The following is a 27,655-nucleotide window of genomic DNA, read 5'->3' as shown; positions in this document are numbered from 1 at the left end:
TTATCTTGGGCGTGCTCTGTAGCCTATTTTCTTCTGTATAATCTGAATAAGAGAGATTTCTTCTCTTTTTACCGCTAAACATTGTTCAACATTATACTTTGCAGGCGGCCACGAAACATACAGGAAACAGAACATGCACTCTAATTCTATCCCGTTAACAAGAACTCCAATGTTACACCAGAAATGCACCTTAGTGGCTCTTCATAATGCTAGCTCATTACTGAGCTCTTCCTTTATCATTAAAGATGCACTCTCAAACGTTTGTATAGTTTCAGACAGTAGTTTTGAAAGGGGTGCTCAAGAGCCAAACCGGGTCCCCGTTTTTTAGTGCACGACGTCATCCAATTGTGTACGACGTCATCCAATTGTGTACGACGTCATCCAATTGTGTACGACGTCATCCAATTGTGTACGACGTCATCCATTTTGTGTGACATGTTTTACGAATCCAATTTGTGCAACTCGTTACAAATATATTGTGCTTAAGATCCCGGGGTGCATCTTTAACTATATTGTAGCTACAGTGTGAAACTGCTGAGGTAACAATAACCAAACAAGATAAAGACATTGTAAATATGAATTTACAGTAGGTACATTCATTTTTTGCATACATTGAATAGAATACTGACGTCACACAACAATAACGTCACAGGTGTGACAGTGTCCGTGTTGACCTCTGACCTTGGTTGCTGGGCTTTCTCTGGCTGCCTCGGCCCGCCCCCTCAGGCATGGTGTGATGGTGTCACAGGAAGTGGAAACCTGTAAAGGACAATCAACCAAAACATCACAACAATGAAAGAAATTTGCAAAATACAGTTGTCATTGTGCAACATAGGACATACGGTAGGGCATACTGTAGGGCATACTGTATGGCAGACAGAACTGCGATGAAAGTATGGTTATTTCTGCAAAGAAACTTATTTTCCATCTATTGCCCACAAGAGAGTGTGTACCTAAGTCAATCTGAACTGGACCCCCATTTACAGTGGAAATCTGAATTGGACCCAAATTACACAGTCCCTTTGATGGGAATACAACAAAGGCCTCTGCAATGTGCACTAGCAGAGAATTAGGACATGACTTCACTCGGGTTCTATCTTTTAACAGACTGTAGGAATGTATTCTTTCACCGTTCACCACTTTCAGGTGGCTGTTTTAAACCACTTTTACACGACACACAGTGGATGTTCTACGGCGATACATTCTCTCTACTGGTTGGGTGTCACTTCTGAGGCCTCTTAAACAAAGACACAGAACAAATACCTGAGAAAGTACCAGAGTTGCAGGAGCTTCTAATTCAAAAGGGCCTTTTCTCAGGCTATGATTCCAGTCCAGTGAAGCCCACTCCCTTCGGTTTAGACAGAGTGAAGCCAAAAGCAGACTTTAATCAGCACTGAAGTGCCTTCCGCTCCTTTCACTCGGAGACGAAAGCATAGAAAGGGAGGGGGGACTTGGAGCCAAAGCAATTAAATGGCTGAAACATGAGAGATGCTGTTTGGGAAATAAGAGGGGAGGAGGGCACACACAGCCGCATGGAAGAATTATTTTCTTTCTCCACACACACACACACACACACACACACACACACACACACACACACACACAACAAAAAAAGCCGGAGGAAACAGAACATATGTAATGTTTGGCTGTGAAACAAGAATGTGCTCTTCTCTGGTTCTATAGCAGTGTGTTGAGCATGCGCTTTGGAGGAAGGGGACCAGGGCTGTGGCGCTGGCAGACAGGAAGTCTTTAGGAGCGGCGTTCAAGTTTCACCTTTTAATGTCACGTGTACAACAAGTACGGCGAAATGCCTTTCTTAGAAGCTCTAAACTCAACAATGCAGTGGTCAATATCAAATTAGCACATGAGGTTGAACAAAAACACACAAGAAATGAACATTTGAAATAAGAAGAACACAAGAAAGTAAGAAGCTATGATACAGGGTCAGTTCCAATACCATATTTACAAAGTGACAGGGATACTGGAGTGATGGAGGTAGATATGTATAGGGGTAAGGTGACTAGGCATCAGGATGTATGATAAACAGTAGCAGCAGCATAAATTAAGATTGTATGTGGCGAGTGTGTGTGAGTGTGCGTGTGTGTTTTATTTTTTATTTTATTTCACCTTTATTTAACCAGGTAAGCTGGTTGAGAATAAGTTCTCATTTACAACTGCGAACTGGCCAAGATAAAGCAAAGCAGTGCGACACAAACAACAACACAGAGGTACACATGGAATAAACAAGCGTACAGTCAATAACACAATAGAAAAAAAAGAAAGTCTATATACAGTGTGTGCAAATGGCGTGAGGAGGTAAGGCAATAAATAGGCCATAGTAGCAAAGTAATTACAATTTAGCAGATTAACACTGGAGTAATAGATGAGCAGATGATGAGGTGCAAGTAGTGATACTGGTGTGCAAAATAGCAGAAAAGTAAATAAAAACAATATGGGGATGAGGTAGGTATTGGGTGGGCTATTTACAGATGGACTATGTACAGCTGCAGCGATCGATTAGCTGCTCAGATAGCTGATGTTTAAAGTTAATGAGGGAAATATAAGTCTCCAGCTTCAGCGATTTTTGCTTTTCGTTCCAGGCACTGGCAGCAGAGAACTGGAAGGAAAGGCGGCCAAAGGGGGTGTTGGCTTTGGGGATGGGCGGTGAGATATACCTGCCGGAGCGCGTGCTACGGGTGGGTGTTGTTATCGTGACCAGTGAGCTGAGATAAGGGGGAGCTTTACCTAGCATAGACTTATAGATGACTTGGAGCCAGTGGGTCTGGCGACGAATATGTAGCGAGGGCCAGCCGACTAGAGCATACAGGTCGCAGTGGTGGGTGGTATAATGGGCTTTGGTAACAAAACGGATGGCACTGTGATAGACTGCATCCAGTTTGCTGAGTAGAGTATTCGAAGTGTGTGTGTGTGTGTGTGTGTAGAGTCCATATAAATGCGTGTGCATGTTATGTGTGTGTTGGAGTGTCAGTGTGCGTGAGTGCATAGAGACAGTGCAAAAAAATAAATAAATGCAAGGGTCAACTCAGATAGTCTGTGTAAACATTTTGTTCTCTATTTAGCAGTATATTGGCTTAGGGATAGAAGCTGTTCAGTGTCAGACTTGATGCACCGGTAATGAATTCTGTGCGGAAGCAGAGAGAACAGACTACGGCTTGGGTGGGTGGGTGGAGTCTTTGACGATTTTTCCGGGCCTTCCTTTTACACCGCCTGATATAGAGGTACTGGATGGTAGGGAGCCCGTCCTCAGTGTTGTGCTGGGCTGTCCGCACCATCTTCTGTAGCGCCATGCAATCGAGGGCAGTGCTGTTGCCATACCAAGAGGCGATGCAGCTAGTCAAGATGCTCTCAATGGTACAGCTGTAGAACTTTTTGAGGATTTGAGCGTCCATGCCAAACTTTTTCAACCTCCTTAGGGCTGTGCACGTGTGTGTGGACCATTTTAAGTCCTTTGTGATTTAGACCCTGAGGAACTTGAAGCTCTCAACCCGCTCCCCTACAGCCCTGTCAATGTGGATGGGGGCATGCTCGCCCCCGCGTTTTCCTGTAGTCCACGATCAGCTCCTTGGTCTTACTGACATTGAGGGAGAGTTTGTTGTCCTGGCACCACACTGCCAGGTCACTGACCTCCTCCATGTAGGCTGTCTCATCATCACTGGTGATCAGACCTACCACCGTCATGTTGTCAGAAAACTTGAACATAGAGTACAGGAGGGGACTAAGCACACTAGTAGAGACTCCTCAGAAGAGGAAGGGGAGGACCATCCTCCTCAGTGAATTTCATAAAAATGTCAATTGTATAACATTTAAAAAGTTATAATTGTAGATACAACTATACTAAATATAACCACGTCACCAAATAACTGATTTAAACACACTATTTTGGTGTTTTATTTTGATTTATTTTGGATTTATTTCACCTTTATTTAACCAGGTAGGCTAGTTGAGAACAAGTTCTCATTTACAACTGCGACCATGCCAAGATAAAGCAAAGCAGTTCGACACATACAACAACACAGAGTTACACATGGAATAAACAAACATACAATCAATAATACAGTAGAAAAGGTCCATACACAGTGTGTGCAAATGAGGTAAGATAAGGCAAGGCAATAAATAGGCCATGGTGGCGAAGTAATTACAATATACCAATTAAACTGGAGTGATTGATGTGCAGAAGATGAATGTGCAAGTAGCGATACTGGGGTGCAAAGGAGCGAGATAAATAAATAAATACAGTAAGGGGATGAGGTAGTTGGATGGGCTATTTACAGATGGGCTATGTACAGGTGCAGTGATCTGTGAGCTGCTCTGACAGCTGGTGCTTAATGCTAGTGAGGGAGATATGAGTCTCCAGCTTCAGTGATTTTTGCAGTTTGTTCCAGTCATTGGCAGCAGAGAACTGGAAGGAAAGGTGACCAAAGGAGGAATTGGCTTTTGGGGTGACCAGAGAGATATACCTGCTGGAGTATGTGCTATGGGGTGGGAGCTGCTATGGTGACCAGTGAGCTGAGTTAAGGCGGGGCTTTACCTAGCAAAGACTTGTAGATGACCTGGAGCCAGTGGGTTTGGCGACAAGTGCGAAGCGAAGGCCAGCCAACAAGAGTGTACAGGTTGCAGTGGTGGGTAGTATATGGGGCTTTGGTGACAAAATGGATGGCACTGTGATAGACTGCAATGTTTGGCAGCATGAGTGAAGGATGCTTTGTTGCGAAATAGGAAGCCGATTCTAGATTTAATTTTGGATTGGAGATGCTTAATGTGAGTCTGGAAAGAGAGTTTACAGTCTAACCAGACACCTAGGTATTTGTAGTTGTCCACATATTCTAAGTCAGAACCGTCCAGAGTAGTGAGGATCCGGAGGACAGCTAGCTTCCGTCCTTCTCTGGGTAAATTGACTTCAGTGCAAAGCCTAGGAGGTTCATGGTTCTCAGCCCCTTCCGTAGGTTTACACAATAATTATGATAACTTCCGGAGGACGTCCTTCAACATATCAGAGCTCTTGCAGCCTGAACTGACATGTTGTCCACCCAATTAAAGGATCAGAGAACGAATCTAGTACTGAAAGCATAACCTACAGCTAGCTAGCACTGCATTGTATAAAATGTGGTGAGTAGTTCACTCAAATAGAGAGAAAGACAATAGCTGACCAGTTTTGAAGAAATGTATTTATTCCAAAATAAAGGAGAAGTAAGAGAGAAATAGAGAGAGAGAGAGATTGTTGTTGAGAGATGTTTTTTCACTTTCAGTTTCACTTACTTAGCTAGCAAATGCAGCTAGCTAGTTTAGCCTAATGAAACACCCTGCTCAAACAGAGGGATGCTATGCTAGCTAGCTGGCTATGACTTTCCAACACAACACACAACATTGGAGCTTTTGGTATTACTCATTTATTGCCACCGTGGCCTGCCGGTGTAACTGCTTACTGACTGTATACTAACGTTACTGCATGATTGTAGTAGGTTTACTAATGCTTTAGTTCTATTAGCTGTGCTGACTATGATGTTACTTTAGCTAATATGGTGACAACGATGTAGGCTGTGTGTAGCGGTTATGATATGGTTTGGCTTGGAAAGTTTTTTTCGCCTGGTCACATACAGCTGATGTGTTGTGCATTGAAGACCACAAGCGAAGGGAAGAGAAGGAACACAACGTGGCTGTTATGAGGGTGAACTGTGTTTACACGTGATCAGGGGGTAAACATACCTGCATTTTGGATGAGAGTCATCCAATGAAAAATAAATTGTCCTCCCTCATCTTAAAGGGCACTGACCACCACTGAAGCATACATCCCTGTGGGGCCCCCATGCAGAGGCTCAGCGTCGCGGAGGTGATGTTGCCTACCCTCACTACCTGGGGTCACCCCGTCAGGAAGTCCAGGATCCAGTTGCGGAGAGAGGTGTTCACTCTCAGGGTCCTAAGCTTGGTGACGAGCTTGGAGGGAACAATGGTGTTAAACGCTGAGCTAGAGTTGATGTGGGCCATAAACAGCCTTTCAAAGCACTTCATGATTGCAGATGTGAGCACAGGGCATTAGTCACTGTGGCTTGATGCTTTAGAGTTGTTGGGAACAGGAATGATGGAAGTCATCCTAAAATATCTGGGGATTACAGACTGGGACAATGGAAGGTTCAGAGCTTCGTGTTACAGTCGATGTGAGGTGTTTGTTTATGTCCGGGAGACAGGGCCCTCGCTTCCTCGGCACCTGCCCCGGCCGTCACTTTCTCCACCGCCAAAACATCATTGAGGAAGTACGGCGAGTGGCAGAGATTAGGGTAGTCCAAGTCCAGTATCGGAGGGAAATGTTCTTGACACCGAAATTTGACATTTCTGTTTGAACTCTTCTAACTTGCTTGTTTTGCCAAGAATTCCACAGCATGACAGAGCAAGGAAAGGGCTTCATCTACTGGGAATGAAGCAATCCCTCTAATCTGTCATTGTCCTCCAACTGAAGACCTTTCTGTGGGTTGTGTAGGAGTTCAAATCGAAAGCCTCAATATTGGGAACAAAGAACCGTGTCTTTGTGTTTGTGCTGGCATGACGCAGGCCACAGAGGCCTCTCTCCATCTATCATAATGGTTCAAGTCTGCGATGGAAATCCAACGTTACTTCATTAGCCAAGTTCAATGATCTGTTCTGGACTTTTTGCAGCCATGAGAAATGAAGAAATTGTCCTGGAGCTATTCCAAGCCATGTCCTCAAAAAATTATCTCACCCCAACTCCCCCATTTCATTTCCAGGGCCTGTTTCCAGTGCTGTATTACCTAATTAAAAGCCACGTCTCTTCCTGTAAGCGCTACGATGAATCCTTCAGAATTCTTCACAACACCACTCGGCCCTGTGGGTCTACCCCATATATATCTTCTTGGCTCCACCGCTTGTTTGCTGGGAAATTCCTGAATTGTGGTAAGACTTAACTTTGCTTCCCCCACAAAACCTTCTAAGTGTTGTTTCTAATAGTGTTTGTCTGTGTGTGTGTGTGGGGGGGGGCAACATCTGGTTAACTGAGGTTACAGTGAGGTTAGAGGGACTTTGCTGAAGCGTGAAGTGTAGCAGCCACCCCCAAGCCCCCTTGTACAACAGTGTGTACTGTAGTGTTCTCTGAGCACTCTACAATGTTCCTGGTACATCATTATGACCCTGTAATTTGGCACATTTCGGTCGCATCCGAGAGCTCTTTCAGCTCAGCTCTGCTATCTGACACGGCCGACGGATAGAAACCAACCTTCTCGCTGACAGAACACAACTACGGGAGAGAACAGCTGCTTCAGAGTGTGTGTGTGTATGTGCGCATGGGCATGCATCTGTGTGTACTTTGTGTGCCTGTTCTGTGTGTCTGTGTGTGATTGTGTCAGTGTATGCCTGTTTGTGTGAGCGAAATAAAATTGCACTAGATGTGCATTTTTCACTGACCATAGCCTTGAGTTGTATATTTTTAACTTAGTTCAGGCTCAGCCTGTACTTTTCTATAGCGATGTACAGTTTTATCAACTGATGTGTTCCTCTTCCATAAAACAGTTACTAAAAAACAAAACCATAATGTGGCCATAGTAGATGAAGCTCTATTCCTAGTTAAACAAAAGGTTTATATGACTCTAATCAAAACCACCACGAGTCTAATCATACACGTAAAATCCAGTAAAAATGACTGTGTTCCAATTCCAGTCATCCACTCCAAAGTTTATTTTCTGCAGTCAGCTTAACTATCATGCTCTGAACATTGTTATTCTAATGCAAGTGTCTGTTATGCTGTTGAACACATTGATCAAGTGTCTGTTATGCTGTTGAACACATTGATCAAGTGTCTGTTATGCTGTTGAACACATTGATCAAGTGTCTGTTATGCTGTTGAACACATTGATCAAGTGTCTGTTATGCTGTTGAACACATTGATCAAGTGTCTGTTATGCTGTTGAACACATTGATCAAGTGTCTGTTATGCTGTTGAACACATTGATCAAGTGTCTGTTATGCTGTTGAACACATTGATCAAGTGTCTGTTATGCTGTTGAACACATTGATCAAGTGTCTGTTACGCTGTTGAACACATTGATCAAGTGTCTGTTACGCTGTTGAACACATTGATCAAGTGTCTGTTACGCTGTTGAACACATTGATCAAGTGTCTGTTACGCTGTTGAACACATTGATCAAGTGTCTGTTACGCTGTTGAACACATTGATCAAGTGTCTGTTACGCTGTTGAACACATTGATCAAGTGTCTGTTATGCTGTTGAACACATTGATCAAGTGTCTGTTATGCTGTTGAACACATTGATCAAGTGTCTGTTATGCTGTTGAACACATTGATCAAGTGTCTGTTACGCTGTTGAACACATTGATCAAGTGTCTGTTACGCTGTTGAACACATTGATCAAGTGTCTGTTACGCTGTTGAACACATTGATCAAGTGTCTGTTACGCTGTTGAACACATTGATCAAGTGTCTGTTATGCTGTTGAACACATTGATCAAGTGTCTGTTATGCTGTTGAACACATTGATCAAGTGTCTGTTACGCTGTTGAACACATTGATCAAGTGTCTGTTATGCTGTTGAACACATTGATCAAGTGTCTGTTATGCTGTTGAACACATTGATCAAGTGTCTGTTACGCTGTTGAACACATTGATCAAGTGTCTGTTACGCTGTTGAACACATTGATCAAGTGTCTGTTACGCTGTTGAACACATTGATCAAGTGTCTGTTATGCTGTTGAACACATTGATCAAGTGTCTGTTACGCTGTTGAACACATTGATCAAGTGTCTGTTATGCTGTTGAACTTACTGATTGGCTATGAAAAGCCAACTGACATTTACTCCTGAGGTGCTGACCTGTTGCCCCCTCCACAACCACTGTGATTATTATTATTTGACCCTGCTGGTCATCTATGAACATTTGAACAACTTGGCCATGTTCTGTTATAATCTCCACCCGGCACAGCCAGAAGAGGACTGGCCACCCATCATAGCCTGGTTCCTCTCTAGGTTTCTTCCTAGGTGTTTTTAGGGAGTTTTTCCTAGCCACCGTGCAGCTACACCTGCATTGCTTGCGGTTTGGGGTTTTAGGCTGGTTTCTGTACAGCACTTTGTGACATCAGCTGATGTAAGAAGGGCTTTATAAATACATTTGATTGATTGATTGATCAAGTGTCTGTTACGCTGTTGAACTCATAGTGTCATGCCCTGATCTGTTTTACCTGTCCTTGTTCTTATCCCCACCCCCCTCCATGTGTCACCCATCTTCCCCACTTATCCCCTGGGTATTTATACCTGTGTTTTCTGTCTGTCTGTGCCAGTTCATCTTGTTTGCTCAAGTCAACCAGCGTTTTCTCAGCTCCTGTTTTTCCCCCAGTCTCTCTTTTTCTCATCCTCCTGGTTTTGACCCTTGCCTGTCCTGACTCTGAGCCCGCCTGCCTGACTACTCTGCCGGCCCCTGAGACTGCCTGCCGTCCTGTACCTTTGCCACTTCTCTGCATTATCGACCCCTGCCTGCTTTGACCTGTCGTTTGCCTGCCCCTGTCGTTACAATAAACATTGTTACTTCAACACAGTCCGCACTTGGGTCTCACCTGAAACCTGACACATAGATCCAATCCACAGAACCATGCAGATGTCAGCCGAGCCGTTATAGTTGATTCCTATTAACAATTGCATAATTCCTATTAACAATTCCAGCCGACTGGTCCCATCTGGCTGGTCGTTATGTCCCATCTCAAAATTATAGGCATGACGCAAGATAGGATTCCAAACTATTATTGGTTATCCAGAAAGCTAGCTAGCTAAATTTACTAGAACCAATAATAGAACAATTGATCTGTTGTAAATCTCTTCCCACTGCCATAGGTTCCTCTACCATCTGAGCTGACAGCTTATAGCTCGAATAACTTGAGATAACTGATGTCACAATCCCAAAAACACACAAAGTGATCCTGGGGGAAATAACTAGGTAACATTGGACTTGTGTCACACCCTGACCATAGTTTGCTTTGTATGTTTCTATGTTTTGGGTGGTCAGGGTGTGATCTGAGTGGGCATTCTATGTTGGATGTCTTGTTTGTCTATTTCTATGTCTGGCCTGATATGGTTCTCAATCAGAGGCAGGTGTTAGTAATTGTCTCTGATTGGGAACCATATTTAGGTAGCCTGGGTTTCACTGTGTGTTTGTGGGTGATTGTTCCTGTCTTTGTGTTTGCACCAGATGGGACTGTTTTAGGTTTTCTCACGTTTGTTGTTTTTGTTAGTGTTACGGATACAAGTATCCTGTGTGTGTATCCTGTGTGTGTGTTTCTTTTCTCTACTTCTCCCCTCACAGGTGAAAATCATCACTCCCCAATCAGTCAACAATCAATCATCAATCAGAAGACACACCTCCTCCTGTTTCCTACCCAATCACAGTTCCTTTCCCTTGGTTTAAAAACCCCATCAGTTGTTTGCTCTAGAGCTCAATCTCTCTGTAAATGCCATGTCTGTAGGTCTCTCTGTGTCACTCTCTTTGTGTATTAACCTCTCTTTTGTTTGAGCACCTCCATAGTACTTTTTCATCACCTGTGAGTATTGTTTTGGTTATGGTGTTTGTTTGTTTGCTGGTGGGAAAAGGGGAAACCAAGACAAGTCTCCCATGGGCATACACTACCCGTAGGTAGACTTTGTTAAATACACTAGTTAGAACTGTTAGACCACCCACTGTATTTTTGGTTAGTTAGTTAGCTATTGTTAAAGTAGGCTAGTCTAGCTTAGGGGTGTTTTTGAATACTACTGTTTCTTTCCTTGGGTCCAGCTCAGCCCCTTTTCCTGCTCCCCCATTACCGTGTGTGTACAAATAAACCTTGAGTTTGACGGTAGATTTCAGTTGTCGTGGTTATTTCGTTCTCACTTTTACTTTGTCACAATTATAATTTGCATGAGTTATGTTACGGGTCTCATTACCATCCCCCCTAGACTGTCGGGCCAAAAGGGATTCGTAACAGTTAGTTATCTCATGTGTAGTGTCTTTATAAATTAAAGAACATGAATAACCACCACGCTGCATTTTGGTCCGCCTCTACTTCACCTAAAGAAAGCCGTTACAGAATCACCCACCACAACAGGACCAAGCGGCGTGGTAACAGGCAGCATCAGGAGCAGCGCGAGAGAGATTTCTGGACATGGGAGGAGGAATTGGAAGGAAAAGGACCCTGGGCACAGCCTGGAGAATATCGCCGCCCCAAAGAAGAGCTGGAGGCGGCGAAGGCGGAGAGGCGCTCGTATGAGGAGGCAGCATGGCGGCGTGGATGGAAGCCCGAGAGTCAGCCCCAAAAATGTATTGGGGGGAGGCACACAGGAAGTGTGGCGAAGCCAGCAAGGAGACCTGCGCCAACTTCCTGTGCTTACCGGGGGGCTGGAGAGACCGGGCAGGCACCGTGTTATGCTGTGAAGCGCACGGTGTCCCCAGTGTGGGTGCATAGCCCGGTGCGGTACATTCCAGCTCCGCGTATCGGCCGGGCTAGAGTGGGCATCGAGCCAAGTGCCATGAAGCCGGCTCTACGCATCTGGTCTCCAGTGCGTCTCCTTGGGCCGGCTTACATGGCACCAGCCTTGCACACGGTGTCCCCGGTTCGCCTGCATAGCCCAGTGCGGGCTATTCCACCTCGCCGCACTTGCAGGGCGACCGGGACCATTCAACCGGGTAAGGTTGGGCAGGCTCGGTGCTCAAGAGCTCCAGTGCGCCTGCACGGTCCGGTCTATCCGTCACCACCTCCACGCACCAGCCCTCCGGTGGCAGCCCCCCGCAGGCTGTCTCTCCGGCTCATCCTTACAGGTGCTCCCGCCTGTCCAGCGCTGCCAGAGCCTTCCTCCTCTCCAGAGCTGCCGGAGCCCCTCTGCCCAGAGCTGCCGGAGCCCCTCTGCCCAGAGCTGCCGGAGCCCCTCTGCCCAGAGCTGCCGGAGCCCCTCTGCCCAGAGCTGCCGGAGCCCCTCTGCCCAGAGCTGCCGGAGCCCCTCTGCCCAGAGCTGCCGGAGGCCCTCTGCCCAGAGGCGCCGGAGCCCCTCTGCCCAGAGGCGCCGGAGCCCCTCAGCCCCGAGCAGCTGCCCCTCTGTCCCGAGCAGCTGCCCCTCTGTCCAGTGGGGTCATTAAGTAGGGTCGCCGTGTTTTGGTTGGTCAGGGTGTGATCTGAGTGGGCATTCTATGTTGGATGTCTTGTTTGTCTATTTCTATGTCTGGCCTGATATGGTTCTCAATCAGAGGCAGGTGTTAGTCATTGTCTCTGATTGGGAACCATATTTAGGTAGCCTGGGTTTCACTGTGTGTTTGTGGGTGATTGTTCCTGTCTTTGTGTTTGCACCAGATGGGACTGTTTTAGGTTTTCTCACGTTTGTTGTTTTTGTTAGTTATCTCATGTGTAGTGTCTTTATAAATTAAAAAACATGAATAACCACCACGCTGCATTTTGGTCCGCCTCTACTTCACCTAAAGAAAGCCGTTACAACTTGTGAGATTGTGGTTTTAGATAATGTCACGCTCGTCTGAATGAATGGGCCAAGGCGCCGCGTACTTAGAGTTCCACATGTTTAATAAATATGCAAACGTGACGTTCTGGCCAGCTACACAAAAACAAGATCCCACAAACAACAGGTGGGAAAAGGCTGCTTAAATATGATCCCCAATCAGAGACAACGATAGACAGCTGCCTCTGATTGGGAACCATACCCGGCCAACAAAGAAATATAAAACATAGATTGCCCACCCTAGTCACACCCTGACCTAACCAATTAGAGAATTAAAAGGATCTCTAAGGTCAGGGTTTGACAGATAACCAAATTCACAGCGCAATTCACAGCGCAGTGTTTATGACCTCAAACTTCCCTGGAATCTGTGTCAAGGATGTGATGAGGGAAACGGTCAACCTACTGAACACACACACGCACACAATGTACTCTTGAACACACAGTATGCGTGTGGGGAGGGAGAGGGGAGGCAACCTTGGGATGTTCAACAGTTGACAGGGTCACAGATGGGGTCCGTTTTGGAGGCAAGGGGGATGGGGGGGGCTACAAAAACGAGAGGGACGATGACCGCTGGGGACCACAACAATGGGGACGTGCGTCAGCGACAGAGGCCATTCCATTGTCCATCCAGAGGCAGAGCGGGCAGCGGCCATTGTCAGAGGACCAGCTGACTCCACGTTCCCCCTGGATCAGAGAGGCCCAGCAGCCCATAGTGGGCCACAGCCCAGACTCTTCTCTCCTGCCACCTCCTTATTCTCTCAGACAACAAAGGGCTTCTTTTGTGTCAGGGAGGGAGTGGGGAGGGAGGGCTGGACAAGCCCATGATCCTAATGGAAAACGCTGGGTAGGGGGACGGCACGCGCATGTGGAGCACACACTAACACACATAGACAAACTCCTACAGTCGCCCAGAAACATACACACAGGCACATAGAATAAACTGTGTTTGGTCAAGAGAGGTAAGGGTGTTAGTCTAAAGAGATCCGGTCCAGAGGTGGAGTATAAGCTGCTGTACTGTAAGTAGGGCACCCGGTATGTTGTCTCCGTTCGCTCATGGTCCTGCCGCGCAACAGTTGTTCTTTTGTTATCTTGGCGCTCAATTAATGAGCTGAACACTCAGTCGTTCCAAGCACTAAATTAGTAGGACCCTCAGAAGTCTAGTCAGAGACAATATTCTTCTGTCGAGTCAGCTGACCAGGGGCAGATAATACATAGCATTTTGTTGAGTCATGGTGAATTACAGTAGACTCAGTAGGTTCAGAGGAGCAAAGGTTAAAAACTCATTGATTTAAATGTTAATCTAAATATACAGATGTAATATGTGTCATTTCATAGCAGACACTTTATTTATGATCTGGACTTGTCGTCGGAAGTTATTTGAAGCAGACGGACACAGTCGTGGTGCTGTGGCCAACGACGAACACAAAATATGATTTTAGAAGATTTCCAATTGGGTGGGATGGACAGTTTTCTGAGCCGGGTTGACTTAGGGTCAACATCTGTTGGCCTATGTAGGCCCGTTTTATGAAAGGATGCTGTTTATGCAGAAGTTGCAATTCTGGTTAACTACGTCAAGCAGCCGCTCCATCAAAATAACAGCTGTGTTGTTCAGTAACGTGCTACACGTGAGCAACTACCGGAGAAACAATGTGGAGACGCCACCAGGGAAAGGTTGGTGTAACAGGGACACTAACCGGCATGGCATGGGGCAGTTGACATCGACCTTGTGATGTCAGCAATCAGAGACAAGAGACTAGAATGATCCTGTGTTCTGCTCCTTTCTGGCCATCAATCCCCTGGAGAACTTCCATAAGGGGATGGGGGGAAATCCATCAAATTGGCCTGGTAAAGCTGTAACATCCAAACTTCCTGGAGCTCTATAAAAGTGTCATCGGCTGTAGTCAAGAATGGGGCCATAAGGAAAGGCAATGGGGGAGGCACTGGGATCCAAAAGGCTCCACGTGCCAGGAGGGAAATTCCATTTCTCTTTGTGCATGCACGGGACCAATTATAGATGCTGAGACGTACTATAGAAGAGAATTAAGTGTCTGTCTGTGTGGTGTTGTACTGTACTGTAGGGGGTGACAACACAGTCTGCTGTCTTTGTACTGTATTGTAGGGGGGGGTTAATGGGTGCAGAGGTGCCAGGAAAGGCAGAAAGGTGTCATACACAGTGCATGGAGACAGGGAGGCAGAGACGTTGGAAGAGAAAGAGCTGAAGAGGTATTGGGAAAGAGATGGGGATGTAAGTTGGAGGAGTGAGGATGGGGAGACGGGGTATTTACAATGAAGGGGTCGCAAGGAAATAGTGGGGGCCATGGACCTGGGGGAGGAGACACATTTATGTTTGTGTGCCATGAGAGGGAGAGGTGGGATTGATGACACATGGAAAACCTTCCCAAGAGACAGTGTGGTCCTGAGTCACCTAACACACAAATGAACACATTCACAGCCACACACAACCACAATATACACACTGGCACACGGAAATACAATCACACAATATACATACCTGCACATGGGGATAAAATCCCAGCTGCCTCAAGGAAAACCAAAAGGCTCCCCAATATAAGAGGAGAGGCGGGGAGAGAAAAGAGAAAGAAGAGAGGAGAAAGAAGAGAGGAGAAAGAAGAGAGGAGAAAGGAGAGAAAAGAGAAAGAAGAGAGGAGAAAGAAGAGAGGAGAAAGAAGAGAGGAGAAAGAAGAGAGGAGTAGAAAGAGGAGAAGAAAGAGAAGAAAGGAGAAACAGGAGAGAGAGAAGAAAGAAGAGAGGAGAAAGAAGAGAAACAGGAGAGGAGAAAGAGGAGAGGGGAAATACGAAAGGAGAAAGAGGAGAGGAGAAAGAGGAGAGGGGAAAGAGGAGAGGGGAAAGAGGAGAGGGGAAAGACAAAAGGAGAAAGAGGAAAGGAGAAAGAAGAGAGGAGAAAGAAGAGAAGAAAGAGGAAAGGAGAAAGAAGAGAGGAGAAAGAAGAGTAGAAAGAGGAGAAGAAAGGAGAAACAGGAGAGAGAGGAGAAAGAAGAGGAGAAACAGGAGAGGAGAAAGAAGAGGAGAAAGAAGAGAAACAGGAGAGGAGAAAGAGGAGAGGGGAAATACGAAAGGAGAAAGAGGAAAGGAGAAAGAAGAGAGGAGAAAGAAGAGAAGAAAGAGGAAAGGAGAAAGAAGAGAGGAGAAGAGAGGAGAAAGAGAGGAGAAAGAAGAGAGGAGAAAGAAGAGAGGAGTAGAAAGGAGAAACAGGAGAGGAGAAAGAGGAGAGGGGAAAGAGGAGAGGAGAAAGAGGAGAGGAGAAAGAGGAAAGGAGAAAGAAGAGAGGAGAAAGAGGAAAGGAGAAAGGAGAAAGAGGAGAGGGGAAAGAGGAGAGGAGAAGTTGAGAGAGGATAAAGAAGAGAGGAGGAGAAACAGGAGAAAGAAGAGAGGAGAAAGAGGAAAGGAGAAAGAAGAGATGAGAAAGAGGAAAGGAGAAAGAAGAGAGGAGAAAGAGGAGAGGAGAAAGAAGAGAGGAGAAAGAGGAGAGGGGAAAGACGAAAGGAGAAAGAGGAGAGGGGAAAGACGAAAGGAGAAAGAGGAGAGGAGAAGTTGAGAAAGAGGAGAAAGAAGAGAGGAGAAAGAAGAGAGGAGAAAGAAGAGGAGAAAACGGAGAGGAGAAAGAGTAGAGGAGAAAGAGTAGAGGAGAGGAGAAAAGGAGATGAGAAGAGAAAGAGGAGAGGAGAGGAGAGGAGAAAAAGGAGATGAGAAGAGAAAGAGGAGAGGAGAAGAGAGATGAAAAAGGAGAGGACAGGAGAAAGAGGAGAGGAGAAAGAAGAGAGGAGAAAGAAGAGAGGAGAAAGAAGAGAGGAGAAAGAAGAGAGGAGAAAGAAGAGAGGAGAAAGAGGAGAGGAGAAAGAAGAGAGGAGTAGAAAGAGGAGAAGAAAGGAGAAACAGGAGAGGAGAAAGAGGAGAGGAGGGAGATAGAAGAGAAAGAAGAGAGGAGAAAGAAGAGAGGAGAAAGAAGAGAGGAGAAAGAGGAAAGGAGAAAGAGGAGAGGGGAAAGGAGAAAGAGGAAAGGAGAAAGAGGAAAGGAGAAAGAGGAAAGGAGAAAGAGGAAAGGGAAAAGACGAGAGGGGAAAGACGAGAGGGGAAAGAGGAGAGGGGAAAGAGGAGAGGGGAAAGACAAAAGGAGAAAGAAGAGAGGAAAAAGAGGAGAAAGAAGAGAGGAGAAGAGGAGAGGGAAAAGACGAGAGGGGAAAGACGAGAGGGGAAAGACGAGAGGGGAAAGACGAGAGGGGAAAGAGGAAATGAGAAAGAGGAAATGAGAAAGAGGAAAGGAGAAAGAGGAAAGGAGAAAGAGGAAAGGAGAAAGAAGAGAGGAGAAAGAGGAAAGGAGAAAGAGGAGAGGGGAAAGACGAGAGGGGAAAGAGGAGAGGGGAAAGACGAAAGGAGAAAGAAGAGAGGAAAAAGAGAGGAGAAGAGGAGAGGGAAAAGACGAAAGGAGAAAGAGGAGAGGGGAAAGACGAAAGAGGAGAGGAGAAGTTGAGAAAGAGGAGAAAGAAGAGAGGAGGAGAAAGAGGAGAAACAGGAGAGGAGTAAGAAGAGAGGAGTAAGAAGAGAGGAGAAAGAAGGAGAAAGAAGAGAGGAGAAAGAAGAGAGGAGAAAGAGGAGAGGGGAAAGACGAAAGGAGAAAGAGGAGGGGAAAGACGAAAGGAGAAAGAGGAGAAGTTGAGAAAGAAGAGAGGAGAAAGAAGGAGAAAAAGGAGAGGAGAAAAAGGAGAGGAGAAAAAGGAGAGGAGAAAAAGGAGAGGAGAGGAGAAAGAGAAAGAGGAGAAAGGGCGGAGGACGGGAGATAGAGGAGAAAGAAGAGAGGAGAAGATGAAAAGGAGCTGAGGGGAGAAAGAGGAGAAAAAGGAGAGGAGGGGAGAAAGACTAGAGGACAAAGAGGAGAGGAGAAAAATGTCTCTCCACCCTCTCTCTTTCCCTCTGTTGTCTCTTTCCCTCTCTTTCCCTCTCTTGCCTTTTGAAACGCTTCCAGGGTCTTGTTCCTCCACAGGCCACTAAGTGAGCTGTGAGGTCCGTAATATTGTGGTATCCCGTTCTCTCACTGTCACCGCTAAATTCTGAGCAGCGTAGAGGCTGCTCTTCTCAGAGGAATATGGTAGCTCTTTCTCTGCCCCAGCCAAATGCTCTACAATTATTGTTAATTTAGGATGTAGAGAGTCCTAAAAAGTGACCGTCAAATCAGAGCCGTGTGTGTCTGCTTCAAAGGACATAAGACCAAAATACAGATCACCATATCTTGCCATTCAAAGACATATACTTTCATCATATGCAGGCAAACCCACATAGACCAATAAAACATATGCATACTTTTGTTTCCATACATCACTGAATTTATACATATCTAGAGGCCAAACCAAGAGTACATTGTTGTGTGCAGGTTTCTGACTGTGCTGTATAATCAGATGTGCATGGCTGGTGTTTGCTGGCTGTCTCTTTGCTTCTGCTGGGGGACCCAGTTGCACAGAGCTGGGAAGCTCATCAGTCCAAACTCCTCCAAATTCCTGGAGCTGGAGACCTGTGCTCCAGGAGGATACGGGGATTACGCCTATTCCCTCTGAGCATTTGGGGGAAGGGGCTCACACTCCTGAAGTTAGGGAGTCAGGGGGAACGAAGACAGGACAAGTTGCTGAAAGAGAGGGGGCTGTTTTCTATTTCAAAAGGGCTGGAACTGGGCTGAGGAAGGAACGGAATGCCAGCTTTCAAAGCAAACAGGACTTATCTGCATGTAAGCTCCAGACTGCAGGGGCCTAAAAACTCAGGGCAGAGAGGGAGGGTTTGGGACGCTTCCTGTTGCTCCGTTCAAATTCCATGACCAACTCCTATTCCCATTCTTCCCTTTGATATGGTCCAAATAGCCAAACAATACCCTTTCTCCCCTAAGACTCCGGCTTCAGCCCAGCTCCCAAGATGATGTGTACGATCGCGCTACATGGCCATGTTCAAAATAAGGAAGAGACAGGAAAAACACAGTTCACTGCGTGTTTTCATAGATGTTTTGCTGTGAGAGAGGAATGATTAAGATTGCCACACCAAAGGCCTTGCCTGTCAAGTGTTTGCCACTTGACTCGAATGCTCGTCTCGTCCGGACTGTGTTGGACGAGAGAATAATGACGAATTACGCGTTTGGAAAGCGTCCAACGAAGATCTTCAGAAGGCTTGTCAAAGAAGACAAGTAACTCTATTCCAGTTCAGTTCAGTGCCAGTGAATAATCTGTGTTTGCTATTGAATAGGTGCATATGCACACAACATGTTTGCAGGGGATGACTTGTCCGTTTATATTGGCAGTGAGTGACATTGAAGGAGGGATGTTCTTTGAAAATAGCTCCAACCAGTTGATCCCTGCTGAAGACCTGGCTGATATGAATTTATCCACCTTTTGACTATACAGTTGAAGTCAGAAGTTTACATACACTTAGGTTGGAGTCATTAAAACTTGTTTTTCAACCACTCCACAAGTTTCTTGTTAACAAGCTATAGTTTTGGCAAGTCGGTTAAGGACATCTACTTTGTGCATGACACAAGTCATTTTTCCAACAATTGTTTACAGACAGATTATTTCACTTATAATTCACTGTAATCACAATTCCAGTGGGTCAGAAGTTTACATACACTAAATTGACTGTGCCTTTAAACAGCTTGGAAAATTCCAGAAAATTAATTCATGGCTTTAGAAGCTTCTGATGGGCTAATTGACATCATTTGAGTCAATTGGAGGTGTACCTGTGGATGTATTTCAAGGCCTACCTTCAAACTCAGTGCCTCTTTGCTTGACATCATGGGAAAATCAAAAGAAATCAGCCAAGACCTCAGAACAAAAATTGTTGACCTCCACTGTCACGATCGTGTGGAGAGACGGACCAAGGCGCAGTGTGATTGGAGTTCCACATCTTTATTAAGTGAAACTTAAAACAAACCTAGAAACAAACAATGACCGTGCAGTACTGAGGTGCAACATGCACTCTCTCAAAAAACAATATCCCACAAAGCAGGTGGGAACAGAGAACCCTTAAGTATGATCTCCAATTAGAGACAACGAAAGTCAGCTGCCTCTAATTGGGAACTATACCAAGAGCACCAACATAGAAATATATAACCTAGAACACCCCGTAGTCACGCCCTGACCTATTACACCATAGAGAACCAGGGGCTCTCTATGGTCAGGTTGTGACAGTACCCCCCCACCAAAGGTGCGGCAAAACCTGAGGAGGGTGATTAGTGTCGGTGGCGGCTCCGGTGCAGGTCGGTCGTAGCCCCCGTTCAGATCCTGGATCCGGCCATGACGCGGGCTGAACTCCGTGCCTGGACTGGGCATCGGCGCAAAGGAGGGCTCCGGCCATGGAGCTGGGTTGGACGCCGTGCCTGGACTGTGCACCGGCGCAGAGTAAGGCTCCGGACTTGGAGCGGGACTGGACGCCGTGCCTGGACTGGGCACCGGCGCAAAGGAGGGCTCCGGCCATGGAGCAGGACTGGACACCGTGCCTGGACTGGCCACCGGTGCATAGGAAGGAACCCGCCATGGAGCAGGACTAGAAACCGGGCCTGGACTGGCCACCGGCACAGAGGAAGGCTCCTGCCCTGGAGCGGGACTGGACGCCGGGCCTGGACTGGACACCGGTGCAAAGGAGGGCTCCGGCCATGGAGCTGGGTTGGACGCCGTGCCTGGACTGGGCACCGGCGCAGAGAAAGGCTCCGGCCTTGGAGCGGGACTGGACACCGTGCCTGGACTGGGCACCGACGCAAAGGAGGGCTCCGGCCATGGAGCAGGACTGGACACTGTGCCTGGACTGGCCACCGGCGCAGAGGAAGACTCCTGCCATGGAGCTGGACTGGACGCCGTGCCTGGACTGGCCACCGGCGCATAGGAAGGCTCCCGCCCTGGAGCTGGACTGGACGCCGTGCCTGGACTGGCCACCGGCGCAGAAGAAGACTCCGGCCATGGAGCAGGACTGGAGCTGGACTGGACGTTGTGCCTGGACTGGGCACTGGCGCAGAAGAAGGCTCCCGCCATGAAGCAGGACTGGACGCCGTGACTGGACTGGGCACCGTCGCAAAGGAAGGCTCCTGCCCTGGAGCGGGACTGGACGCCGTGCCTGGACGTTCCGGACTGTGGACCATTGCTGGAGATTCCGGACTGGGGACCGTCGCCGGAAGCTCTGGACTGGGAACTGTCGCCGGAAGCTCTGGACTGGGAACCGTCTCCGGAAGCTCTGGACTGGGAACTGTCGCCGGCAGCTCTGGACTGTGAACCGTCGCCGGCAGCTCTGGACTGTGAATGCGCACTGGAGGCCTAATGCGTGGAGCCGGTACAGGTGGCACCGGACTGGTGACACGCACATCAGAGCGAGTGCGGGGAGCAGGCACAGGACGCACTGGACTGGGGAGGCACACTGGAGGCCAGATGCGTGAAACCAGTGCAGATGGCACCAGACTGGTGTCACGCTCTTCAGCACACCTGTGCTGCAGCATTCTCATCGCTACCACCTCTCTCTGGAATTTTTCATCAAATTCCTCCTCCGACTCACAAACAGGCTCTGTTACTCTCCACTGCCCAGACAATCTTGGGGGTTTTGTGGCCGTGGTCCCCGGCGTCGTCGCTGTCCTTCCTGCGACCTCAGCGACTCCTGCCAAGGAAGGGTCTCGTGTCCTCCCATGATCTCCTCCCAGGTCCAACTTACTTTCCCCATCGTTGCACGCTGCTTGGTCCTTGTTTGGTGGGATATTCTGTCACGATCGTGTGGAGAGACGCACCAAGGCGCAGCATGATTGGAGTTCCACATCTTTATTAACCTCTTGAACCTCTGGGGGCAGTATTTCATTTTTGGATGAAAAACGTTCCCGTTTTAAACAAGATATTTTGTCACGAAAATATGCTCGACTATGCATATAATTGACAGCTTTGGAAAGAAAACACTCTGACGTTTCCAAAACTGCAAAGATATTGTCTGTGAGTGCCACAGAACTAATGCTACAGGCGAAACCAAGATGAAATTTCATACAAGAAGTGAGCCAGATTTTGGAGGCGCTGTGTTCCAATGTCTCCTTATATGGCTGTGAATGAGCAAGGAATGAGCCTACACTTTCTATCGTTTCCCCAACGTGTTTGCAGGATTGTGACGTATTTGTAGGCATATCATTGGAAAATTGACCATAAGAGACTACATTTACCAGGTGTCCGCTCGGTGTCCTCCGTCGAAACTATTGCGTAATCTCCAGGTGCGTGCATTTTTCCATTTTGAACAGAGGAGAAACCAAACTGCAACGAGTGATTTATCATCGAATAGATATGTGAAAAACACCTTGAGGATTGATTCTAAACAACGTTTGCCATGTTTCTGTTGATATTATGGAGTTAATTTGGAAAAAAATTTGCGTTGTAATGACTGAATTTTGAGGTTTTTTTCTTAGCCAAACGTGATGAACAAAACGGAGCGATTTCTCCTACACAAATAATATTTTGGGAAAAACTGAACATTTGCTATCTAACTGAGAGTCTCCTCATTGAAAACATCCAAAGTTCTTCAAAGGTAAATTATTTTATTTGAATGCTTTTCTTGTTTTTGTGAAAATGTTGCCTGCTGAATGCTAGGCTTAATGCTATGCTATAGCTATCAATACTCTTACACAAATGCTTGTGTAGCTATGGTTGAAAAGCATTTTTTGAAAATCTGAGATGACAGTGTTGTTAACAAAAGGCTAAGCTTGTGAGCCAATATATTTATTTAATTTCATTTGCGATTTTCATGAATAGTTAACGTTGCGTTATGGTAATGAGCTTGAGGCTATAATTACACTCTCGGATACGTTTTTTTTTCTTAGCCAAACGTGATGAACAAAACGGAGCGATTTCTCCTACACAAATAATATTTTTGGAAAAACTGAACATTTGCTATCTAACTGAGAGTGTCCTCATTGAAAACATCCGAAGTTCTTCAAAGGTAAATTATTTTATTTGAATGCTTTTCTTGTTTTTGTGAAAATATTGCCTGCTGAATGCTAGGCTTAATGCTATGCTAGCTATCAATACTCTTACACAAATGCTTGTGTAGCTATGGTTGAAAAGCATTTTTTTTAAATATGAGATGACAGTGTTGTTAACAAAAGGCTAAGCTTGTGAGCCAATATATTTATTTCATTTAATTGAATAGTTAACGTTGCGTTATGGTAATGAGCTTGAGGCTATAATTACGCTCCCGGATACGGGATTGCTCGTCGCAACAGGTTAAGTGAAACTTAAAACAAACAATGACCGTGCAGTACTGAGGTGCAACATGCACTCTCTCAAAAAACAATATCCCACAAAGCAGGTGGGAACAGAGAACCCTTAAGTATGATCTCCAATTAGAGACAACAAAAAGTCAGCTGCCTCGAATTGGGAACCATACCAAGAGCACCAACATAGAAATATATAACCTAGAACACCCCATAGTCATGCCTTGACCTACTACACCATAGAGAACCAAGGGCTCTCTATGGTCAGGGCGTGACATCCACAAGTCTGGTTCATCCTTGGGAGCAATTTCCAAATGGCTGAAGGTACCACGTTCATCTGTACAAACAATAGTACGCAAGTATATAAACACCGTAGGACCACGCAGGACCGCTCAGGAAGGAAACACGTTCTATCTCCTAGAGATGAACGTACTTTGGTGCAAAAAGGGCAAAGCAATCCCAGAACAACAGCAAAGGACCTTGTGAAGATGCTGTAGAAAACAGGTACAAAAGTATCTATATCAACAGTAAAACAAGTCCTATATCGACATAACCTGAAAGGCCGCTCAACAAGGAAGAAGCCACTGCTCCAAAACCGCCATAACAAAAGCCAGACTACGGTTTTCAATTGCATATGGGGACAAAGATAATACATTTTGGAGAAATATCCTCTGGTCTGATGAAACAAAAATAGAACTGTTTGGCCATAATGACCATCATTATGTTTGGAGGAAAAAGGGGGAGGCTTGCAAGCCGAAGAACACCATCCCAACCGTGAAGCACGGGGGTGGCAGCATCACGTTGTGGGGGTGCTTTGCTGCAGGAGGGACTGGTGCACTTCACAAAATAGATGGCATCATGAGGTAGGAAAATTATGTGGATATAGTGATGCATCATCTCAAGACATCAGTCAGGAAGTTAAAGCTGGGTTGAAAATGGTTCTTCCAAATTGACAATGACCCCAAGCATACCCCCAAAGTTGTGGCAAATGGCATAAGGACAACTGTCAAGGTATTGGAGTGACCATAACATTTTACATTTACATTTAAGTCATTTAGCAGACGCTCTTATCCAGAGCGACTTACAAATTGGTGCGTTCACCTTAAGACATCCAGTGGAACAGCCACTTTACAACAAAGCCCTGACCTCAATCCTATAGAAAATTTGTGGTCAGAACTGAAAAAGCCGACAAACCTGACTCAGTTACACCAGCTCTGTCAGGAGGAATGGGCCAACATTCATCCAATTTATTGTGGGAGAGTTGTGGAAGGCTACCCGAAACAGCTGACCCAAGTTAAACAATTTAAAGGCAATGCTACCAAATACTAATTGAGTCTATGTAAACTCCTGACCCACTGGTAATGTGATGAAAGAAATAAAAGCTGAAATAAATCATTCTCTCTACTATTATTCTGACATTTCACATGCTTAAAATAAAGTGGTGATCCTAACTGACCTAAAACAGGGAATTTTATCTAGGATTAAATGTCAGGAATTGTGAAAAGTTTAAATATATTTGGCTAAGGTGTATGTAAACTTCCGGCTTCAACTGAAAATATACCCAGGGATGACTGTGATTGTTTCAGATTAAACTATTACTACACAAATACAATCGTCACTCTCTTTTTCTGCCATGATCTCTCCCATGACTAATATGCTGTCAAGGGCCAAGAGAGGGAATGGGGAGGGGTGCCCAATTAGGAATTAGAATACTAGAATGGCCATGAACCTTCTCATGATGGTCCCAAGGTCAGCCATGTTGGTCAGGGAGTTGGTCAACCATGGTTTTCCAGTGCTGCTATAAGATATTGTGTAAAACAATGAATATGAATACAATTTCTGCACTGTATGTGTGTTAGCTAGACTGACAGTTTTAGAGGAATGATACATTTTTCAAATCAACTGCCAATATGCCTACATTCTATTTAAACAATGCAGTCAATCTCCACAGCCATACTCTGGCTCAATTCAGTTGAGGACTTAGACAAGTCACAAATGTAACAAGCAATGATATTGTATCATATAATAGGACTCACAGCTTTCCAATAAAACAACATTTGAGACATCTGTGGTCTGTTTACGTAAGGGATAATCAACGAGGGGCTATGCGCTCTATGGAAAAGAATGAACGACGTGGAAGGTGTGTTCAACGACATGCTAGCGGAGTGGAACTAACCTTCCAAAGAGTTGCATTATTTTCCAGAGAACACATAGAGCGCTAAACTGATTATCCCTTTTATACCATGGCTATAATTTAACACATTTGCAGCTAGACATTTGTTCACTTGCCGGTAGTGTCACTTGATGTGTACTGGAGGCGAAGACAGGTGCAGGAGAGCAGAGTGAAGTGAACAGGCGCACACTTTATTCCGGTAAAATATCAAAAGCACAAACAACGTGCCCAAAAACACGGAACATAGACAGATGTCTGGGGCGTAACAAAAACACCAATAGACAAAATACACGTAACACATACAATCTTACACAAAGACATGATGCGGAACAGAGGAATACATACATGTAGATTGATTGGGGAATGAAAACCAGGTGTGCAGGGAACAAGACAAAACAAATGGATACATGAAAAATGGAGCGGCGATGGCTAGAAAGCCGGTGACCACCGAACGAAGCCCGAACAAGGGGAGGACAGGTAGAAATGTGTCCAACACCCACTGAAGTAGGAGGCAAGTTTACTAGATAGCTACAGTAGTTGGCTTGGTAACCAAACAAATAGACTTGATTGTTTAGCTAACCAAATCCTCAGTCCTAGCTCACTATTATGAAAATCGAATTCAACAATGCCAATAACGTTTTAAATTTGACTTTTGCTTTCAAAAGCAGCTCTAACATAGAACACGTACAGTATGAATGAACTACAGCCATTGAATTATACCGTGCTAATATACCATCTGTTATAGGGAAATAACGGCCGCTTTAGAATGCCCTTCGAGACAAGCAGAAACAAGCATCCAGCAATGCTATGCTATATATTTTAGAGGCTATTTATACAGAAAATTGGTATAAAAAGTGTATAAACTGTATTCATAATTATATGACAATATTTTAGGTTGGCTATAGTTCTATCACACAATTTCTGATACATCACATGCCTTACTTTTATTTTCCTGCATAAATAAAAGCAGGAAATGCATCACAAAAGCCTCTACTGCCATTCATTTGCAATGAGACTGGTTTTGGATTTCTCCCTGAACAAGATGGCTGACATTTTTGCCCCGTTATATTATGACACAGCCCCTCTAGTAATTTAAGAGAATCTTTATGGCTTTAATTAAGATCATAAGGGATACTAAGATGTTTTATTTGTCCACTCTGGATAGATTACTTTCCAGCTGATTTGCTGGAGAACTTCATGTTGTTTGAGCAAGAAGGGCCCTCCTGAGCTACTTTAAGGAACATGCTTTTCAGTCCAGGACTATAGGCTTAATCTATAGTCCAGGAAACCAGACCAAAAAGTCTGAAATGAAAACATTGCTTCAGCATCTCTGAATGAGATCTTGGACATTCCCTTGCATGCAGTACTGTAGGCTACAGTGCGGTTTTGGCAAGAGCGCCGGGGACAGGCTTTCAAAACCGGCAAATAAATATTCTATTAAACACTTTAAATTGTGGTGAAGATTATGGTGAATAACTACAGAAATGTTACTGTGGCCAAATAAATCATTTTTGATTCAACTGTGGGTTTTTGATCACGTCTCTGCGTACTCATTAGAATATGCTATCAATGACTCAACGCGGCCGCAAAATGATCAGTCACATTCATTCGTTTTGTTTGACAGGCTCAGAAAGTTTGTTATTATTACACCAGTAAATCGTTTATATGATCAGTAATACATATACGGCATTATCTGTGTCTTATCTACTATACAAAGGCTATCCCCATTCACTTTGTGGCAGACAAACACGTGCCATTATCAATATGAAACAATACGCCTACATAGCTTAAAGTATGTAGATTGAGAGGATAGAGTATGCACATAGCTATTAATAACATTCATATAAAACAGAGAAACAAAAAACATAAACATGTTTTTATCATAGGTTTGTCCAGGGGTGTTAATCATGCGACGTTGTCATTCAGTGAGGTGAAACGAAATAAATCACTTGGCATTATCATCTAATAATACATTATTATAGAGAGCATAAACTTACCTTTACAGGTGTGTTGAGAGGAGACATGAAAACATATGCTGCTGTGCTGTTGTCTTGATCAGTGTTCCTCTTCCAACCGCACTCCGATAAACTCCTTTGACTCAACCTGTGCCTTGTCACTCTACTATGTTGTTGATTTATCACACAGTCCGGACGCTTTGGGGTGGATAACGCCTTTCTCTCACAGGAAAACAGTTTGATTTCGGTGTCTTCGGCACACAAGACCCCCCAAAAACGAGAAATTAAACCCCGCTTTCAATTCTTGATCTTCCCCCTTCTTGGCACAAGCCTCGCTTGTTGCTTGACGCCAGGAACCATCCCCTTTGGCTTGAATCACTATTTCACCTGATCGATCATCGTCACAAAGTAACGGTTTCACATCATGCGAGCGTTCGCAATTGAATGACAATCCTGGGAAAATGTGACACATCAATGCAGCTCTAGATCTCCCCAACGTATATCACCCAGCACTTGATAAAAGTGCCCCCAGAGTCCGAGGAAAAGACCGATTTCCCACCGCCTCTGAAAACTCATGCACGTATATGGTTTTCCTTTTCTTTCCTCCTCGAAAAGGCGTCGCGAACGTCTCTAATTACCAGTACTACATTACACATACACTATTAGTATTATAGTGTCTAACAGTAGGCCTGTGTGAATAGCCGCGGTAATTAAGGGCCCTGATACATCACAATACACAAATAATTAATATAAAAATATATATATTGAAAATTAGTGCACTAGGG

The 27,655-nt window shown here is 45.3% G+C and overlaps 1 protein-coding gene across 1 annotated transcript in view; it reads right to left on the bottom strand.

Annotated features, from left to right (window-relative positions):
• The window catches only part of LOC115137013 (pleckstrin homology domain-containing family G member 3-like), a 54,517-nt gene extending 27,086 nt beyond the window's left edge, over window positions 1–27,431 (bottom strand). Inside the window, exons 1-2 of the mRNA XM_065024608.1 lie at window positions 26,913–27,431; window positions 682–759 (exon numbers count right to left, since the gene is read on the bottom strand). Of these exons, the coding sequence (XP_064880680.1) occupies window positions 682–730 (49 nt within the window). The 5' untranslated portion in view covers window positions 731–759; window positions 26,913–27,431. The remainder of the gene's footprint in view (window positions 1–681; window positions 760–26,912) is intronic.
• Window positions 27,432–27,655: the final 224 nt, after the last annotated feature.

This window comes from Oncorhynchus nerka, linkage group LG11 (genome assembly GCF_034236695.1).
Source record: "Oncorhynchus nerka isolate Pitt River linkage group LG11, Oner_Uvic_2.0, whole genome shotgun sequence".
Lineage (NCBI taxonomy): Eukaryota > Metazoa > Chordata > Actinopteri > Salmoniformes > Salmonidae > Oncorhynchus > Oncorhynchus nerka.
The sequence above is the reverse complement of the archived record's forward strand: the minus strand, read 5'-3'. Positions and strand labels throughout refer to the sequence as shown.